The sequence below is a fragment of the Drosophila innubila genome, chromosome X (genome assembly GCF_004354385.1).
Source record: "Drosophila innubila isolate TH190305 chromosome X, UK_Dinn_1.0, whole genome shotgun sequence".
NCBI lineage: Eukaryota > Metazoa > Arthropoda > Insecta > Diptera > Drosophilidae > Drosophila > Drosophila innubila.
In genome coordinates, this window is record NC_047626.1 from 7,000,018 (window position 1) to 7,015,159 (window position 15,142).

Below are 15,142 nucleotides of genomic sequence, written 5' to 3' on the forward strand. Positions count from 1 at the left end.
AGTGTGTGTGTGCGTGTGTGGGCGCTGGAATGCATTGGAATGTGCGCACTGCGCGTTGGAATTAAATCCTGCGCAGCTGAATTTGGATTTCGCTTTTCGAGCTCTCTTTGCGCTCGTTGCGCTCTTTGCTCTCTGCGAAGTGTTCGTTTCTCGTTTGTGCGCAATTGCTAACGGTAATAATTGGCATAATTGGCACATTTTACAGAAATTGAACAATAACACGATGCGTAACAATGCGACAACGGCAGCTGCAGGCGACAAAAGATGAAGACGAAGCAGAAGACGACGCATGCCACAAATGCTGCTGCTGCTGCAAAAAAAATAAAGAAAAAAGAGAATGGAATAAAGAAAAATAGATGGTAGACAGAAGGCGGCTGCATAACAATGGAAAATCTTAGCGCAAATAACACCCAAAGGACAGCTGTCTGTTGCAGCATCGACGTGGACGTCGACGTCGACGTCATCATCAGCATCGGCAGCGGCAGCATCAGTTGCAGGCGTGCAACAAAATGTGGCACAACGCGCGGTCAATTGCTAAATGGGATTAAAGCAGACAACAACAACACAAAACGACAAGAACAACAACGCTAATCAAGGCAGCAAACCCTTTTTCTCTCTTTCCACTTCCATTTCCATTGCCAAGATAAACAGGGGAAATTAATTAAGAGCAGCGCCTGGAAAAACGCAACGCTCTGAGACTCTTCTTCCTTTTGAGGTTGTCCGTCAAACCAAAAAGCCCGCGGCCCAGCCTCTTTCTTGCCCCTCCCCTCTACCCCCTACCCCCTTTCCTTGCCCCTTGTCACGTCCACCTTCCCCGTTTCGACCCCTGTCCCGCTTGTCCGCATTTCGGACCCATAACGAAGGCTGATTTTTATTGCATGTAAGTTATATTCATTCACATGACTGCACACACGTATTTTCATTTAAGTTTTTTTTATTTATATTTTTTTTTTTAATCAAATTTTTTAACATATACATCCCGTTAGACGTTTAACCCTTTACAATTGCTTTTAATTGTGCTGCAACGCACGAAACTGATGGAACTCATTGGAAGCTACAATTGTTGCTGTTGCTGTCACTGGAACTCTTCAACTGGAATTTGTCTAATTTCGGTTGAAACATTGCTCTCTTCCGTAAGCTTTGATCGCATATTGAGTGACTAGTTACAATTAGTTGGATAAGTTAAAAATATCGAGTTTTTCCAAAACACTTTGAGACAGAATTGGAAAGAAACTAAATTTTCAAATCTTGATGCCGAATCAATTTATAGGTCAAATAATGTTAATTGATATTCCGAAAGGAAATAGGTTAAGTTTTGACAGTTTGAAGTTTTCAAAAAATATTGAATTTTCAAACTTTCATGCAGATTTAAATTAAAGGCCAAATAATGATAAAATATCAAGAAAATTGTTTGACAAAATTATCACAATCTCAAGTTCTTGAGAAAGTGTCAATTGGAAAGAAATTTAGAAGAAAAAAAAAGACAGTGCTGAAACATATTTAATTTTTTTATTTTGATGCAAAAACAAATTAGAGGTTAATTATTGAAAAAGTTGAGAGTTCGCAAAGAATTCGGATATGATTTGGCAAAGTTATGGCACTTTTGAAATTTTTGAAATAGTTTAAGGACATTTACAAATATATCATGCAATTTAAATTCAAAATTTTTAATCTATTTTTGGATTTTTCTTTGTCATTTTTTTTTTATTCAAATTTATTTAACTTATTTATGAGCTGTTTAATAAATTTTAAGTTTTAGCTTGGACTGATTATAATAATTAAGTAAATTAATAAATTTCTGTTGATTTTATATTTTTATTAATTTTATTTTTCCTCACTTTTCAGCTATATAGGAACTGTGTAGCTTTATCTCCGCTCAACTTGATTCTCCAGCAACAGCTGCTCACACAGCTTCCTTCCTTGATTATTTTCTGTACTCGCGGATCATTTGATGTAATTGTTGTTCTGTGTCATGTAAGTAATTTTCTATGGTTGAGATTTGGTGGTGCTCCCGTTTTTTATTATTATGATTTTTTCTTTTTTGGCAGCCTGGGAATGTTGTGGGCTGAATGGGCTAACATAAAAATCAATTCATTTATCATGCACAGGAGTCACAGGATATGTGACAGGATGTGACTGGGCACAAATGATTGTTGTGGCCAAGCAAGCGCAGGACAATAAACAATTCAACAATAAAATGATGAAAGAGAAACACGTAACGAATTGAGCGCTGAGCTCGCAGCTGGTGGAAGGACATTCATTAAGGAGGAAGCGAGTGACGAGAGGCGACCACAAAGTTCGCGCCCATGTTGCGGGTCTCGTAATCCTTTAACGAAATCAACATAAACAAACACAGAAAAACACAACAACAACAACAAACTACATGGGGCCTCAGAGCGTGCGAAACTGACCTCTTCATTATTATGTATGTCAATGTCGTAAAGGACGACGACGAGAGTGAGGAAGAGGACAATCATCTATGGGTCAGGCAAAGGCGACATTAAAGTTCACTGAACTGGAAAATTATGCAACGCGCTCGCAACGTGAGGATTAGCGTTTCAAGATTCGATTGTCCGATCGGCGAGGAGCGAGAGAAATTTACTGACCCCTTTCAAGGCGCATTTTCCATTACAGGATGCAATCAGGACCGACCTTCTACCTCTACTCTACCTCCCTCCCTCCCTTAGCAACCTTGTTTTTATTGCTTTGTGTCGGACAATTGATTTTGTGACATAAATTTCGTGTAAACAGCTTTGGTCAGCTTCAAGAAATTGAGTTGTCAACTGTAATAGACACATAAATCAGCGCACATTATGGATTTTCTATATAGCTGTTAGGTTACCGAAAATTCAGCTGTGTCAATTGTATCTTTATCAAAATGAGGAAAAACCCACCCTTGCTCTATTTAAGCTGCAACTTATCTAACTTTGTTTACAATTTTTAAAATGTTTGCTTCTAATATTGTAGTGAACTATTTCAAAAATATCTGAATTAAAATTAAATAATTTGAAATTTGAAACTTTGTTTTCTAATCTACCAAATATTTAATTTATAGGACTGCCTTTTTTAAGGACAGCAATATTTTTAAATGTTTAGATCTTTATTTTGAACTTTTTTTTAATTTTTTCTTGTTCATTTTTATTATATAAATATTATTAAACTTGAAAATATCTGAGGCATTTTTAGAATACTTTAATAAGGTACACATACCAACGATATCTTCTAATTTTTTTGTAGATGATTTAGAGAAATTTATTAATAAGTTTGTAAAGTCAAAAAAATGTAACTAAAAGTACAGAATGTAAATAAGTATGTAGCCACAACTTGACTTTGATTTTACGACATTAAGCTAATGATCATTAGTTGAATTGATGCCAATCTCGCGATCATTAAGGAGCAGACAGAAATTAAAGCAAGTTGCTGACTTCCTGAAAGCCGGCCACAAATGACAATGCAACATGCCACACGAAAGCAAACGTTGTTGTAATGTAACCTAATTGAAAACTGTCAGCGTCGAGTCGTAAAAAATATTTAGAAAGAGAAATGAAATTAAAGGTAACCCGAAATTAACCCGATGGCAAAATAAAAACCATATGCAGGCGGGTAAAAGAAATTTTCTAAAATACAAAAAAACAATGTCATAAAGTTTCCAATCGACATGAAAACAGGAGCAACGCCTTCCCATTCCATTTTATAATTTTCCCGAGCCGAGTTTGCCGTGTTAATGTGACAGACGCGTGGGTTGTCGGTGGTTGTTGTTGGTCTGCAATTGTTTGATATGCATCTCTGTAGTCCTGCACTTTTGACAGTTTATCATTATGACCTCGCTCGCTCCTGTGATCCTTGAACCAGCTTTGAGGGTTGCTGCCGTCTCCCAAGGGGTCAGTGCTTCAGTTTTAGTTGTAGTTTCGGGTGGTCGGGGTCATTACATGTAAACATTTTAGTTTATTTTTGTTTCGTATTTAATTGATTTTCTGCAGACATCATTAGCAGATCTCTACACGTTGATAAACCCAACCGTTCCTATGATAAATGCTCTATATAATCGAGTGTTATTTGCTCAATTCTACTGTAGACGGTACCTCATTCAAAAACAATGAAATAATTTAACCAAGACTAAAATTTAAAACCCCAAAATAAGCATGAAAATATAAAATTAGAAAATGCAACTCTGAAATAACATCAGAATACCAATATAAGGTAACAATAAAATTTGTCATATATTTAAAGTTAAAAAAAAATTTTAAAAATTCATTTCATCAATCATAAAAAATTTTCATTTAATTTAATTTTTAAAATATAATTTTTCTGCAATTTTTAAACTAATTTTTCTTATTTTAATTTTCTAATAATATAATTGCTATTTCTAGCTTCCTAGTTTTTATACCCTGAGCCCATTGAAAATGGGCAAAAAAGGGTATAATGTGTTTGGCAGAATGTATGTAACAGGCAGAAGGAGGGGTGGCAGACCCCATAAAGTATATATATTCTTGATCAGGATCAACAGCCGAGTCGATCTAGCCCTGTCCGTCTGTCTGTCCGTCTGTCCGTCCGTCCGTCTGTCCGTCTGTCCGTCTGTCCGTCTGTTTGAACGCGTCGATCTCAGAGACTGTAAGTGCTAGAGACTTCAAATTTGGAATGCAGGTTTGTGAATACCATACGCAGGTCAAGTTTGTTTCCAATTTTTGATGCCACGCCCCCTTCGCCCACAAATTGAAAAATAACGATTTACAGGCGCAATTTTTGACATAGCACTCCCTAACTGAACAATCAGTTGAGAAGTATGCGTATTAAACGACCCTGAAAATTTCAAAGCGATTGACCCATAAATAAAGAAGTTATTTCGGAATTTAGATTTAGTTGAATAATTACATTTGGATGGCAAATCAAACGTGCGAGCGAGACAGCATGTTCACGTTTGTATGCAAGGCGCGCACAAACACAGTTAGAAATAGTACCAATTTTCTTTTGGGCTTCGATTTCAAGTACTATATGACCTAGAGACTTCAAATTTGGAATGCAGGTTTGTGAATACCATACGCAGGTCAAGTTTGTTTCCAATTTTTGATGCCACGCCCCCTTCGCCCACAAATTGAAAATAACGATTTACAGGCGCAATTTTGACATAGCACTCCCTAACTGAACAATCAGTTGAGAAGTATGCGTATTAAACGACCCTGAAAATTTCAAAGCGATTGACCCATAAATAAAGAAGTTATTTCGGAATTTAGATTTAGTTGAATAATTACATTTGGATGGCAAATCAAACGTGCGAGCGAGACAGCATGTTCACGTTTGTATGCAAGGCGCGCACAAAGACAGAACGAATAAGTACCCATTTTTTTTTTTGGTACCAAATAAGAATTAAGCGATAAGCAAAAATATTATCGATATCATGTAATGAAAATGTTAATGTATAATTTATGTATATACAAATATACAATTTGACTAAAATATAATTGTGTTAATATATAAATATGTATTTTTGCATGGCAAAAATCAGCAGAAGCTGATAGCTATGTATGTATGAAATTGCATGAGAGAAATAGCGATCATTTTGCAGCACTACTCTTGCATCTTTGCCGAGCACTGAAAGCTGCAAAATAATAATTTTAATTATTAATATTTTCGATTCCTTACACATATATATAATAAGTATCTGCTTATTATCGTTGTAAAAAAAAACTTAGCATTTTCCGCATTAAGAATCTCATAAAATTAGACATTGCCTTTTATTTCAAATTTCGCGCGCACTGCAGCAGCCTTTGGCAGGCTTGAATTTGTTGCGTAAGTGGGAGAGAGTGAGAGAGGAAAATGGGTGCTGCCAGATTGCAGGCTGAGCAAAGTTGTAGTTTGTGGCTACTCTTGACACACGCTACATCGATTGCAAGCGATTACGATTACGACTTGCGATTTACCAATTTATCAATTTCTAATTAATTTTAAACAAGTTTATTATATTAAAGTTTATTATATTAAACTTATTTAAAATTAATTAGAAATGATAAATTGTAAATCGCAAGTCGTAATCATAATCGAGTGATGTATTAGTTCAGTGAGGCATTAATAACGTAGTCTGCAGTGATAAGCACAGTGACTTCAGAAAACCGAAAGTTGTTCATAGTTTCGCGTGTGTAATTTTGATACCCTGAGCCCATTGAAAATGGGCAACAATCAACTTTTATAAAAGAGGACATGGGCTCAGGGTATCCTACTGTCGAGCGTGCTCGACTGTAGCCGCACCTCACCGCGAGCGAAGCGAGCCGGGGGTAGGCGAGCGAAGCGAGCAGGGGGCGGAGCCCCCTTGTTTTTTATTAATCGCATGCATCCGTGTTTTGGTTGCTAATTTTTGCTTTCGAATTTTGCTGTTCTTAGTATTTCATATTTGTTGAAATTCTTAAAGGGAACAACTTTAAAGTCTAGACATTCTTTATTCTTTTACTCAGTTTCAGTCTCTCTCTGCTTCTTTCTGATTTCCTTCGTCCTTTGTTTTTCCTCATCGGTGCACAGCGCGCCAAAAGTTTCGCACACTCTTCACCAGATTTATTGGCACAAACACAACACATAAATCTCAATCTGTCTATAAAATTGTGAATTGTGAATTTTGAAAATGAATTCATTGTGGCAAAATCAAAAATTTAACCGCAAATTAGGCAATAAACAATGGCTAAAGCGGTCATGGGTTAATACGTTTAAAATCAGCTGACAAGCAACGACCTCACTGAGAAAAAGGACCACAAACCCAAAAAAATAAAGGGTTGATCTCGAATCCAAAAACATTGCAAATAAACACACACATCACACCACACTCGCACACTCGCACACACGTAAAATTGCACAAATTTCAATGGTACACTTTCGATTCGGTTCATATAAGGTCGTCCTGGGGGTTCCAAACTGTCAGTAACTATGCGAAAATCGTATAAATCAAATGGTTTTCAACTTTTACATCAAATTTCAGCAAATCCTTAGTCAAATGTTTTGCTACAGTTTAATTTATAGAGCTCTATATTTAAAATAGAAATAAAAATTAATATTTGTGGAAATCCTTAGACAAATGTTATGCTATATTTATGAAGCTATATGATATAGTGGCTCGATCTGCTTAATTCTGGCATGTAAGCATCCTAAAGGTTACAGATGCTGCTATACCAAATTTCAACATTGTAGCTATGTGGGTAGATGAGTTCGATGAGTTCGTTGGAATGAAGAATATTCTTTTATTAAAAGAGTTTATTTTTATAATTATTTCAATTGTCGCATCCAAGAGGCTGCTCAGCAGTACCTGTACAATTCGCAAAGATGGTTTGGTGCACATTTCCCATAATTCCCATCTGTACTTGCTGCCAGTTTAAGGAGGAGTCCATCATCAGATCCGACAGATTGCCATTAATGTCATTAGAGTCGTAGAATCTCGTATGATACCAAACAAGAGCCCGCAGCGAGTCCACTATACAACAGATAATTAAAATACATATATGGTTAATAAATACGTCTTCAATATGACTTACTTATCAGTAGTAACATCCAGTCGGAAATTCGTAACAACATTTTGATATCAATTAAAATGCGCACACATTTAACAGAACTGTATTACAAAGCCTACTCTCCAATTTTTGATAAGCAAAATAAACAGTTTATATTTTGTGAAAAAAAGATAGAAAATCAAACATATTTTTCAAGAAAAAAATCGATGAAAAGCTTATAGTTTTTTCATGGTTATCAGACTGTCATAACTTATAAAACTGACCCGATTTTCAATTATTATTTTTCGACTATCAAAGTCATGGTTCCGCGTTAATAGTAAGGGTCCCCCTTTGAAATTTTGAAAATATAAAATTTTTAATCTCAAGTTTTTACTTTTAACTAAAATATAACGTTTTACCAAAATAGTTGTTTCGGAGCATACCGAAACCGAAACCGTAACCTTTATTTGCTTCGGTTTGATTCATTTATTTTAATATTCAACACAAAGCCTTTTATACAAATTTATTTTGTAATTTATTTTATTTTAATTATGACAATATTTATTAAATTTGTTGAAATTTGAGTAAAAATGTATATTGCTAGTCGCCTTTCGCATTATTCATGCTGATTTCGTCACTAGCGCGGACTGCCATACACAGTGATTGATTCAAATCAGCTTTAAATCAGGGTCGTCATATAACGCACAATCTTGCCATAAAATAAATAGAATTCTTAGTTTAACATCTGGATATTAATTCATGCAAATTAAGATACAGTTCCATAGTTATAGATCCAGATCCAGATACAAATGAAATAACAGTAACAAGTATAGTTCCAGATACAAGTATAGATTCGAATACGGATTGAGATCGATGCAATTTGATAAAGATTTAAAATATTTCCCGAATATTTTCGATATGCTGATTGATGTTCATCGTTTCTTGTGGTTACTGCGCAGTAAAAAAACAAAAATTACAAATGTAAAATTACAGTAACAAAAACTTTCCATTTATACACTGGAAAAAAATAAGATGTAACATCTGTTTCGTGACCCAATATTGTACTCTAAAGTTTCTTAAAATAAAACAAAAAAAAAAGTAAAATCATTTCGCAAGTCGCGAAAAAAGGTTCTACAACATTTTGTTATAATATTTTAGTTTTTTTTTTTAACAAACGAAAAAAAATAAATTAAAATATACTGATGTGTTCACTTTGAACTTTAGAATTGAACTGATCATTTTTATTTGCTTCGTGCGTTAAACTAACATAGGATAAAGTTAGATTCATCGCCAACTTTGCTTGTAAACTTAATTAAAAATGTTAGAAGTTACATCTGTCAATTCTTCTTGATGATTTTGATAATTTCCTGTGAACTTTTCAGTGACACATCTTTAAATTTATCGATAGTTGATTAATTGCAAGACCAGCGATAACTCGTTGGGTTAATTTTAAAATTTAATATGCAGAGTTTAGTGAACCCGTTGCTAGATTATCGCTAGAAATTCGGATCCCATGATGAAATCTAGCTTACGTCTTGCCGCAGGCTAATCAATTACGCAACTTTAGGCAAATGTCAGAGAGGGAAAGTGAAAAAGACTGAGAAAAAGGGTTAGACACTACTACTCAATAAACTTTAAATTTTATTCAAATTTAATTACAGGCATGCATTAATTTTTGTACCGGGGGACCTTCAAAAAAAGGGAACCTGATCGCGGTTCCCTGTCAAATGTTTGACAAACTTCCACATAAAAACGCGTTGCGACATTTCTGACATTTGATGTGCCGTTGTCCCGTTGTCCCGTTCCTTGGACCTCTTCGGCCTCTGTTTCTTTCCATTCCTTACGATTTGCTCATTTGCATTTGCTCGGTGGACAAAAAAAGGGGGTGACTTTGCGGTCGGAAAAGCGCGATCGCCAGAAAAGACGCGACGTCGCGACTTGACGGCCGGCAATTTCCACTTTAAATTTATGTGCAACAACAACAATAACATTAATGTTGAACGTTGATCTTTTCCCTCACTGCGCTTTCTTTTCCATGGCAAAAAATACCCCTTTTTCACATACAAATTTGATTTTCTTTTCTTAGAATTTTTTGGTAATTTTCTTAACAATTAAATATGCAAATGCCGCTAAACGTTTAGCGTTTTCTAAGGCGTTTGTTATTGTCATTTCGCAGATTAGCCCCCGGTATTATCAATGGCCTCTGGTAATGTCCTTGGTTTTACCTCTGCCCTGCCCTGACCGTGCTTTATATTTATCTAACTCAGTGGTAACCCTAAAAAGAAAGACAATACCACAAGTTCAGAGTTGCAGTTTCATTAGTTTCTTTGAAAATGTGGATAATTAGCAATTGAAAAATATAAGAAACCCCATTTAAAAGATGTTACTCCAGTTTTGAATATGACGCAAAATATTTATATACAAAAATTTCTAACTCCATTTTTTTTTAAACGTATTTTTATATATATTGTAAATTATTAAGTACATAAAACTTTATATTACGAAGGGATTTTTTCGAATCTTAAATGATCAAAGTTAAATATATTGAAATGGTTATTTTATATCTGTAAGTTGATCACTCGTAATTTATCAGAATTAAGGCAAATAAGTATCCGTTTAAGTGAGAAAACATATTTCTTAAAAATACAATTACATGTGTAAATATTTAGAAATAAATATAAGTTAAAGTAATAATAAAATGACATTTTATGAATATTTTCATGAAAATTTCTTGAATTGCATGTGATATGTCGAATATATTTCTCTTGATATGAATACAAAGGTATCTGTTAGTCGATTATTGGATATGAGAAAAACGGTTATGCGGAAAGTTCTCCAACAAATCTTTCAATATAAATTTTATGTTATGGTGGATATTTATGGCAACTTTTTCGAACATTTCTATATAAATTTAGCTATCTTTTTTGATTTACCGATAACAATAAGTAGTTTATTTGCCGCAAGCTTTGTATGCTGTCAGTGGCCAGTGTTGGTAAACGCCAGCATCAATTAAATTGCAGCTGGCAGCTCCTTTGTTCTGTGAAATATCCGTCAATTGGCAAGTCTCCCATGTTTTTGACAGTGAAAATTTTGTAAGAGCTTTTCCTATTTAATTTTTGTGACGTGTCCGTTTTGAAGAAAATGCGAAAATTCTCGAGTCAAAAATTCGAAACGCAGAATCAACAGCAAAGATTCGAGCCGCAGAATTATGGACAAAATGCGGCAACACCAAGATACGTGCAGCACGTGGCAGGAGGCAATAATCATCCGGTGCAAATGCAAATGCAGCAAGTAAATACCGAAGGAGCAACTCCATCGGGAATTTACCACAATGGCACCTGGTACAATGCCCAAACGTATAATTATCAAGCTTACGAGCCCCAGCTACAACCACAGCAGGAAGCAGAAGAAGACGAGGAAGAAGAAGGGGAGCAAGAGACGACTGAAGAAACACAATATGAAAGTGTGCAGTCATATAATAATCCTCAATCCTATCCGCAGTATAATAATTATGCTGGGCAAACCGCAGTGATAAATCAGCCGCAATCACAGTCGACTTATTATTATCAACCGTACAGTTATCAGTCGCAGGTTGTCAACCCTACACAGTACGAAAATCCAACTTACACCTATCCACAAGTCATCCAAACTGGAGTACAACAACAACAACAACAGCAACCACAACAACAGACGGTTCAAATTCCACAACAAGAGATTCCTCAAGATCAGCAAATGGGAGCCACCTATTATCAAGCGTATGAAGTGCAACCCTACACATATCAGGTGCCAGAGTTGCCAGCACAACCAACACAACCGCAACCACAGCTACAACTACAACAAGTTCAACTAGTGCCATCACATCAACATGTTACACATCAGGCGGTGACACCGACAATTATCAGTGTCGACTCATTGCGCGAATTATACGATCCCAGCATTATTGAGATCGATATATCGGCCGCATCGGAGGTTTATATAACACGCACTCCAATTAAGCTGATAATTACCATCTATCGTCAGCGTGGCAATGAAAAACCCGATATGACACATAAAGTTTCCATTAATGGACAATCGCTTAGCGATCTTAACTTTAAAGCAAATCCCGATTCGGAGCCGCATCTGGACCCAAATCAAAATGGCAATCAGGAGGTGGCAGACGAACCCAAGTCGGGAACTGAGCAGGTAAACGACTGTTAGGAATTACATTTTCACTGATATTTGTTTAATCCAATTGTTTACAGGAAACTTTGAATACTGAAGTCATCATCGAGGAGAGTCAAGAAATCTGCGAATGCCACGAAAAGGTAATAACATTTTATATTTTTAACCGCTACTCTTAAAGTATATTCGTTTTTTACGTGACGTAGGCGGACCGTTAAAATAATACATATATATTCTTGATCCTTTTTTTCATTTTACTTTTTCGCCTCCGCAATTCTATTAAAAACGTCTAGTATCTATACCTTAAGAGCTAGAGACATTAAATTTGGTAGACTGACGCGTAATATCCTAACGGATATGTCGGCTCTTTTTTTTTTTAATTATATTATATTATATTATGTTTATTTATTTACTCAACACAGCTTAAGGTTCCGGAAAATCGTACAAATTCAATGGAATCGTCAGAGCTTAAGGCTTCCGAAAATCCTACAACTTTAGTGGAATCTTCACAGCTTAAGACTTTCGAAAATTCTACAACTTTAATTAAGGCTTCCGAAAATCTTACAACTTTAGTGGAATCTTCACAGCTTAAAACATCCGAAAATCGTACAACTTTAACGGAATCTTCCCAGCTTAAGGCTCCCGAAAATGGTAAAATTTCAGTGGAACCTTCTCAGCTTAAGGCTACCGAAAATCGTACAACTCTAATGGAGCCTACCCAGCTTAAAGCTACCGAAAATCTTTCATCTTCAGTGGAGCAATTGACGCCAGGCTTTAAAGCATTTAATGTAATCAATCCATCCACTTTGTTGGAATATTCAGCACAAACAACAGATCGTAAATCAAAGCAGGAACAAATTGTTGTCATTGAAATGGAAAAAAATGCTAAATATATTTCGAATGTGGAACCAGCAAAACCAACTAAGGAAATGGAGCAATTTCGAGCCCCTAGGCGAATCGTGAAACATCAACCCATTCAACACAATCTCTTTAAGTTGGATGCCTTAAGAACCGATGGCAAGTGCGATAATAATAATAATAATAATTCTACGATTGTTGAAGTTGTACGTATGCTCTCAACAAAATCCACAACAAAACAAAATGCTGATCATGTTTCACAAGAGAATTTAAGATCAGTGCGCAAGTTTCCTGCTCAGGAAGATTCTGCAAAGATTCTACCACAAGCATTGAAAATTTCTCCAGAAAATACTAACATTAAAATACAGAAAAGAGCAGAGATAACTCCATCAATAACCAAGTTATCTCAGGAGGAAAAGCCTAAGCTAACAAATTTTAGCTTGTCTACCGAAGAAAATGAACTTATAACAATCGATTTGGCAGCCAAAGAAAATCCCGAAATTGTTGTTGAAATTGTTCCCGAAATAACTGAAGACATTCTACCAGATGATATTCCACTTGAAGATTCCAAATTAGCTCAAGTAATTCTGGGTAAAGCCCCTTTAGTTTCGAATGCAGTTTCCGTAGATAAACCCAAAGTATCTCCAACAATTTTCAATTCAACGATTTTAGAAGTTGCTGAAAGGGAATCCCAAGTACATTCAAATCTAAATTCAATAAAAAAAACTTCATGTGCTAAGCCAGAGACTAAAACCATTTCAAAACCCAAAACAATTAAGGAGATTATAACAAGGGCTCTGGCACAGCCAACTGTAAGAAAACAAAAAGTTTTCGAAAAGCAAGTTATATATTCAACATCTATTCCGATTCCTCCTGAGAACCCGAGAAATTATCCAATACCCAAACAGGAAATTCCTAAAATAATAAAGCCTACAGCAATTCAGAATAAATCCCAAGATAAACCCACTCAGGCACCTCAATCAAACATCAATCAAATACACACTAGTCAAGAAAATACCAAGGAGTCAACAGCTCCAAATATATGCATATGTAAACCAGCACAGGCATCTCAATCAAACGTAAATCAATTGACGGCTGGTATAGATGCTTTGAAGACCACAACTGCTTCAAATATATCCCAAGTTAATCCAACAGAGGTCGTTCAATCACACATTAATCAAGCAACATATCGCCAAGATATTTTCAAAACCACACTTGCTTCAGATATATCTATAGTTCAAGCAGTGCAGACATTTCAATCAACCGTCAATCAGGCAATAATTAGTCAGGGTACAACTGTTTCAAAAACTGCAAATATATCTATAGATAAGCCACTTCAATCAACCATCAATCAAGCAACAACTAGTCAAGATGTAGGCAAGACAATAGCTGCTGAAAATAACCCAAATATATTTATAGATAAACCAGTGCTGGAATCTCAATCAGCCGTCAATCAAGCAACAACTAGTCAAGATATTTTAAATACTACAGCTGTTTCAATAGCTCCAAATGTATCTACAGATAAACCAATTCAATCAACTATCAATCAGGCAAAAACTAGTCAAGATATCTTGAAGACCACAACTGTTTCAAAAACTCCAATTATTTCCATAGATAAACCTGTGCATGCATTACAATCAGCTGTCAATCAATATAAAAATAGTGAGGAAGTTTTCAAGATCCCAACTGTTTCGAAAACTCTAGATATTTCTAAAAATAATCCTGTGCAGGCACTTCAATCAACCGTCAATTCAGCTAAAAATAGTCAGGAAATTGTCAATACTCCAACTGTTTCGAAAACTCTAGATATTTCTGAAGATCAACCTGTGCAGGCACTTCAATCAGCCGTCAATCAAGCTAAAAATAGTGAGGAAATTTTCAAGACTCCAACTGTTTCAAAAACTCTAGTTATTTCTATAGATAAACCAGCGCAGGCATTTCAATCAGCCGTCAATCAAGCTAAAAATAGTGAGGAAATTTTCAAGACTCCAACCGTTTCAAAAACTCTAGTTATTTCTATAGATAAACCAGCGCAGGCATTTCAATCAACCGTCAATCAAGGAACAATTTGCAATCATACATTCAAAACTTCAACTGTTTTGAAAGAACCTCCCGAAGCTCTACCAAAAGATCAGTTAGCTAAATCCGATAATTCGAAACGCACACCTAAGACCACACCGAAACGTAAGAAAGGCAAAATAGATGTGTTAATTCTCGACTCTATACCCAATGAACCGGAGACTGTACAGCCATTTGGTAATGCTCAACAGCGTAATTCCAAAAAGCGCAACAACAAACTGAGCAAATTGGAACGAAAGGCTCTGCGTCGCGAGGTGAAACAGTCACAGAACGAACAACTTCAGGTTGTCGAGAAGATAAAAGAGGATATGGTCAACCCGAACGGAAAGGAATCTGAGGAGAAGCAATCGATTGACAATCAATCCGAAGAGAAACCATCCAAAAAGAAACAACGCAAAAAGCAGCAAAGCGATGTGAAAGAATCCCAGTCTGAAAACACAGATAAAGAAGATGACTCGGGGGATGATTCGGACTCTTCGGATGATACGCAGATCGTGTGTCCATTATTAAAGGCCGTTTCCGATCCGAAATTGCGTCGTACTCTCGTTAGAATCATAAATAAACTGAATTGTCTTTAA

The 15,142-nt window shown here is 35.7% G+C and overlaps 1 protein-coding gene across 1 annotated transcript; it reads left to right on the plus strand.

Moving 5' to 3' along the window:
- The first annotated feature begins 10,607 nt into the window (after positions 1-10,607).
- LOC117785464 (putative mediator of RNA polymerase II transcription subunit 26) lies at positions 10,608-15,142 on the plus strand. Its single transcript, XM_034623497.1, has 4 exons — positions 10,608-10,822; positions 11,045-11,648; positions 11,708-11,770; positions 14,216-15,142. The coding sequence occupies exons 1-4, from the start codon at positions 10,608-10,610 to the stop codon at positions 15,140-15,142; spliced, it is 1,809 nt and encodes a 602-aa protein (XP_034479388.1).